General features: G+C 40.5%; 1 protein-coding gene across 3 annotated transcripts; it reads left to right on the top strand.

Annotated features, from left to right (window-relative positions):
* The first annotated feature begins 682 nt into the window (after nt 1–682).
* LCTL (lactase like) lies at nt 683–6,045 on the top strand. Of its 3 annotated transcripts, XM_071441156.1 has the most exons (9): nt 683–772; nt 1,258–1,353; nt 1,998–2,052; nt 2,134–2,295; nt 2,842–3,116; nt 3,430–3,556; nt 3,983–4,182; nt 4,686–4,749; nt 5,841–6,045. In XM_071441156.1, the coding sequence occupies exons 1-9, from the start codon at nt 683–685 to the stop codon at nt 5,954–5,956; spliced, it is 1,185 nt and encodes a 394-aa protein (XP_071297257.1). In that variant the 3' UTR covers nt 5,957–6,045. The 3 variants fall into 3 exon arrangements, with proteins under 3 accessions (XP_071297257.1, XP_071297258.1, XP_071297259.1); XM_071441157.1 differs by lacking the exons at nt 3,983–4,182; nt 4,686–4,749; XM_071441158.1 differs by lacking the exons at nt 1,258–1,353; nt 3,983–4,182; nt 4,686–4,749.
* Nucleotides 6,046–6,328: the final 283 nt, after the last annotated feature.

Below are 6,328 nucleotides of genomic sequence, written 5' to 3' on the forward strand. Positions count from 1 at the left end.
GCCCACAGGCATCAAAGGTAAGCACAATTTCACCACATTTTCCCCAATATTATCTGTAAGGAATTTTACTCCTGAGTAACCCACAGTTGTTCAACATTCCTGTTATGGATTCCTGTTTGTCTGCATTTTGCCATTACAGAATTCCCAACACTGTAATGGAAAATTCCTTGGTTAATATTTTTAGATTTCTGTTCTTCCAATTATTTGGGAACCAATGCAAGTAATTCTTTGTCTGTGCTTTTCATCAGCTGAGCAACTGAATGAGAAGGGAATACAGTTCTACAATGACACAATTAACAGTCTTCTGGAAAACAACATCACCCCTATTGTGAGCCTCTACCACTGGGACCTGCCACAGGTCAGACAATATTTAAATTAGTGAAAAACCTCAAATAAAGCCTTCTGTTAGAAATAATTTCCTAAGGTTAAGAACTAAGAGTACTTAAAAAAATTAGAGAAGCCTGCATGTCTTTAAGAATTTGTAAATATTTCCTTTTCATTTGGATTTCATGTACATTAAAGTTTTGAAAAATCTCTTTCTGAGCTAGAAATAGAAACAGAATTAAATAGAAATAAAATTCTTTTTAAGCAGCAACTGACCTTCATGTACAATTATTGAATCTTGAAATTCTTATTTCCAAAGGTTCTCCAAGAAAAGTATGGTGGCTGGCAGAACATAAGCATGATTAATTATTTTAATGATTATGCAAATCTGTGTTTTGAGAAGTTTGGTGACCGTGTGAAACACTGGATTACATTCAGCAATCCTTGGGTAAGTCATCAATGCTTTCCTTCCAAACTCTCCCACTGCACTGTTCTGTTCCCAAAATTCTGTGCAAGTGACACTAGAGGAGAGTAGGGGGAAAAATGGAGAGGGAAGGGGAAACATTTAAACCACGAATCTTTGTGGCCAAAGATCTCAGCAGGCAGATTTTGCACAAGGGCAGTTTTAAGACATGAAATTCCAGGAAAATTTTGAAAACTCCTCAGCTGGAGAGACTGAAATTATAAATTAGGAATTGAAAGGCAGTTGTCATTTACCCTCCCCATTCCAGTTCACCCCTGTAACCCTCCTCACCACCACCCTGCTCCCAGTGCCACAGCTGGGCACCAAGCAGGCAGGAAATGGGAGCCAAGGCAGGGAAGAGGGGACTGCAGAGGGCCAGCCCAGCAGGGGAGCACAGGAGGCAGAGGATCCAGGAGCACATCCCCTGGCTCTGGAGCCCAGCAGGACTGACTGTGCCTCTGTGTTTGCAGGCAGTGGCTGAAAAGGGCTATGAAACAGGAGAACACGCGCCAGGACTGAAGCTCGGTGCCTGTGGTGCCTACAAGGCTGCTCATCACATCATTAAAGTAAAAACCTCCTGAAATTGTGCCTGAAATTATGTGTCAGTTCAGGATTTTTATCAGATTTCACTCCTTAAACTGAAATGTACTTTCACAGCCCTGTAATTTCTAAGTAGCACACTGAAGTTATCATCTGGCTTTAAACCCCCAGTGCAGAATCCAAGGCACTACCAATGCTTGGCTCTTGATTTAACACTTGCAACAATTTGAATTTCCTTATATTATAAATGTGTCTTCTAGTTTGTTTCAAGCTGGTTGAAAAAGAAAAGATCCAGGTTAGTCTAGAAACAAACATCCTGGCCTGTTGAAACGAACCTGAATGTTGCAAGTGACTTCAGGAAGTCTGGTAAAAATGAACTTTCATCTGCCTGAATAAATTAGGGAAAGACATCCAAAGAGCAGAGCCACAGGACAGAGCCCTATCCTGAGGGCTGTGTGTCAGCTCCATGTGCAGGTCCTGGAATTTAGGGAAGGAATCTTGCATAAAGGCTTTTGGGATGTCTTACATGAAATCAAAGTTTCTGTAATAAACACAAAAGAAAGTCTGGTATTTTCAGGCTGAGCTCAGTGCAAAACGTGCTCACCAGCTTTCCATGCCATAAGGGATGAAAACATGCACAGGATTTCTTTTATTGTAACATTTTTTACAGACTCATGCCAAGGTTTGGCACTCCTACAACAGCACCTGGCGCAGGGAGCAGAGAGGTAATGAGGATTCATTCTGTGATTGTGCTGCTGTTTCTGTTGAGGGCTTCCAGAACTGCAGAACTGTCCCTTTGTTTTAAGGGATGGTTGGAATTTCCCTAACGAGTGGCTGGGGGGAACCTGTTGACCCACACAGCCAGACAGACAGAGATGCTGCTGAGAGGTACATCCAGTTCCACCTGGGATGGTTTGCAAACCCCATTTACAGAGGGGACTACCCAGAAGTTATGAAGAATTACGTAGGTAAGTCCCAGTAGCTGTGACATGAACAGACCCACACTTCCAGCACATTACAGGGGAGTAACTCCTGGCCACAGCTAAAAGTGAGGGCACAGGGGAGACACAGCACAGCAAAGGCCCCCAGGCTGGACACGGCTCCTACAGCACTTTGGGGACACACCAGGACACTTGAAATCAGTTTCTCCATGTATTGTACCCAACCTAATTCTCCAAACCAAAAGGATGAAAGATGATCTCATCTTAAAACACCAATTAAACGCAGGTGTCCTCAACACTACCACTAAACTCAGGAAAACCATATTTGGCCCCAGCACAGGTGCCCAGAGAAGCTGGGGCTGCCCTGGAAGTGTCCCAGGCCAGGCTGGATGGGGGTGGGAGCAGTCTGGGACAGTGGAAGGTGGCCCTGCCCATGGCAGGGGGTGAGGTGATGATTTAAAAAGTCTCTTCCAACCCAAACCATGCAGGATTTTCTATGATTTATTTCTGGTGAGATAAAGAAAACCAATTTCTGTGCTCCTCAGAAGTTGTCTCCTATAATTATTTTGCTAGGTAGGAAGAGTGCCCAGCAGGGCCTGGGGACATCAAGATTACCAACCTTCTCAGTGCAAGAGAAAACCTACATCAAAGGCACCTCGGATTTCCTGGGAATCGGTCATTTTACCACTCGTTATGTTCTGCAGAAGACCTTTCCCTTCCTCCAAGTGTCCAGTTACCACACTGACCCTGACCTGGCTGAACTGGTGGACCCCAGCTGGCCAGCTCCAGGCCCTAAGTGGCTCTACTCTGTGCCCTGGGGCTTCAGAAGGTTGCTCAACTTCATCAAGGTGAGTAGAGCAGATCTCTAATTATAAAGGAAGCCATCAAAATGCCTGGTTTAGATTTAGATTGTCAACAGTTTCAGCTATTGGTCTTGTCCTAGTGGGAATTTTGTCCAGAAAATCTTAATTTCAGCTCAGAAAACTACAAAATTCAGTCATTTTAAAATAAGCCCCATGGTTAACTTAAATTCCTACTACACATTTTTCTTACTTAGGTAAGTAAATGTAGAAAATTGCTTTTCATGCACTTTGCTAATTCACATATTCTGCCAAAATGAAATTATTTTATGTGAAGCAATTTAAACATTTCTGTTTGCAGACCCAGTATGGGAACCCCCTGATTTATGTGACAGAGAATGGAGTGTCTGAAACAGTGCAGTGCTCTCAGCTGTGTGACGAGTGGAGGATCCAGTACCTGAAGGGATACATCAATGAGATACTCAAAGGTCACTTAAAAACAGCTTTATGTGATTTGACTTTTGGGGCATTTTCACCTTCTGCTTATTTTTTACTTTGTCCTTTCCATCACAGAGAAATAACTATTCACAAGTCAAAATGGACAGCAAATCTGACTCAAATTTTCATCACAATGTCAACCCAAGCAAACATATCAATACTAATAACTACATTAACCTACCTGAGATTGAATACTGCAATATTTCAGTTTCCACTCTAAGAAAGGAGAAATTACAATGCCCATAGGGTTCTAGAATCTCTAAGCTAAAGACAACAATTTCAAAGAACCTGAATTAATTTGTGCTTCATTTTTCTGTCCTGCTCCCCATCTCTTCCTGCTATAAACCAAAACATTTACAGAACCATATCTGAAGGACAAACCCTGCCTTTATCAGTGATTTGTATTTTGTTTCCAGCTCTAAATGATGGTGTGAATGTCAAAGGTTACACTGCCTGGTCACTGCTAGATAAATTTGAATGGAACAAAGGCTTCTCTGAAAGATTTGGGCTTTACCACATTGACTTCAAAAACAAGAACAAACCACGGTACCCAAAGGCATCTGTTGACTACTATAAAAAGATTATCAGTGCAAATGGATTCCCCAATCCAAGAGAGGTGATGTCAGCTGCTAATTTTGATTTTTTTTCTTTTTCTTTGATTTATGTGCAAGTATCACATTGAATTTCAGGAAACAACTTGTATGAATATGGTACAGAAGTGACACTGTGATTGTGTAAAAGAGGGATCTGTTGAATACAGAGATACTCAGATACTGAAAGTGGAACAGACTCACTGTTTCTAAAGCACTCTAACTGGACTTACTGATGAAGTCAAAAGTTCCCCATCAGAAGTCATTTAGCAGTGCTGTCAGATTTCTAGGCAGAAAGCTCCACATATGTCCTACTCTACTGGCAAATAACCTGGAATGTATTATGTGCTATTAACAATTTTATTAAACAATTAACTCGGAGAAATACCCCAAAACAAAAACCACAAAGAAGCTTTCAGAAAGCCACGTGTTGGCAGAATGAAGTGGTTTCAAGTTAATTGTAGGGGTAAGGAGGGAGCTGTGGGAGTGAGGAGGATGCTCAGTCTCACAGAAATGTTGCCTTTCCCAGGTGGAAAACTGGCACCGGAAGGCCATGGACTCCTGCTCTGCCACACACCAACACCTTGCTGCAGGTAAGGGAGCCTCTGGTTTTTCTACAAAAGCAGATTCTGTAAAGTTCAGATATTAATATTGATCTCTGAATGCTGCTAAAAGGTATTTTCTCCCCAAAAGCACTACAAGCCTCTAAAGAAAAATGTTTTTATTTATTGTCTCCAACTAAAAGCACGGTAGCTAAATGGATCAGGTGTGGATGTTACTGAAATACAGGAACTGGAACAGCTACTACTTAAAATTGAGGTTGGGGATTCTCCTTAAAATAAAACTCCTGAATGCTTTTCCAAACACAAACCAAACCCAGACAAATCAAGAAAACCACACAGACAGAAAATCTCTAAATATTTGACTTTTACATAAAGTGGAACTATAAAAATAAATGAAAGGGCTAAGGACTGGCCTAAGATTAAATTTGGGCTTTAATGCTCCTGGAAACAAAGAAACCCCAACACAACTGATCCAGAACACCCAAAAACTTCCTGGTGTCATTCAGGACCTTTCAGAATTCCTGGAGTAGGGGTTTTATGAAGATCAGATAACTACTCTAGATTCTCACAAGAGGATGAGCTAAACTCCACATGGTAGGAAATAGCCCAGCAGTCGGCCTAAGTTAATCCTGCTCAGCCTCACTTCCAAGTCATGTTCAGTGAATGAACTGGCTTTACTGAACTCTTCCAGGCTTCTTTGTGGAATAAAGTTCTACAAAATAAAACCCTTTTAATTTTTCAAACAGATACAGAACAATCATAAAAAGGCCAAAGCTTCCTAAGGATTTCTCTTTGACAATTTTCTTTCACCTTCAGTTGAGGGAAATAAATATCAGAGGACCAGTAAAATATTGTTAATGCACTGCAGCTAATTCACAGCAAGGACAATTTCTGCAACCCCTTGAGCACTGAAATGTCTTCAGAAATAAAAAGAGAGGGAAAACTATCATGGATTTGCCCCAGCTTTGGCAGACTTAGGAAGTTCTGTTTGCTTTGTTTGCTGTTTATGTCAATGTCAACATTTTTATGTTCAAAAAAATCTTTATGTTAACTCTAAGTTAGGTATTACTGTACTCCAGGGCACTAAATCTCTTACATATTCCTCATTTCTCAAATTTTAGATTCCCTGATTACTCAAATGGAAATGGTGACAGAGATTGTTCTTCCTACAGTTTTCACACTCTGCATTCTCATCAGTATTGTCCTCCTCATATTCTACCTTCGAAACCACAGCTAAAATTGATGTTTGCACACATCTTCATTTGCCAAAAGAACTAAGCTGCAACTGTTTTATTTGAGTAGTTGAAATTTACCACAGATGCTTCTTTTTGTACCCCTGTAATGAAATATTATTTACCAATCCACCTAGAGCTTTTATCGTTTTTCTATTCAATTCCCAAATCATCTCTTTGTTTTTACCAAAATACAAAATACATTCTCTTTCCACTGATTCTAAGTAGTAAATTTTATAATCCTTATTATTTTGGAAACTATTACACATTTTGTTAATCAGAAAAATAGTTAAGAGTAAAGTGATTCAAATCTTGCCAGTGCAAATGTCAAGTGATTAAAAGCTGCTTGCAAATTGTGATTTCAGTCTGTTCAGCAA

This window comes from Agelaius tricolor, unplaced genomic scaffold, assembly GCF_023055355.1.
Source record: "Agelaius tricolor isolate 1412-34295 unplaced genomic scaffold, bAgeTri1.0.p SCAF_16, whole genome shotgun sequence".
NCBI classification, from domain to species: Eukaryota; Metazoa; Chordata; class Aves; order Passeriformes; family Icteridae; genus Agelaius; species Agelaius tricolor.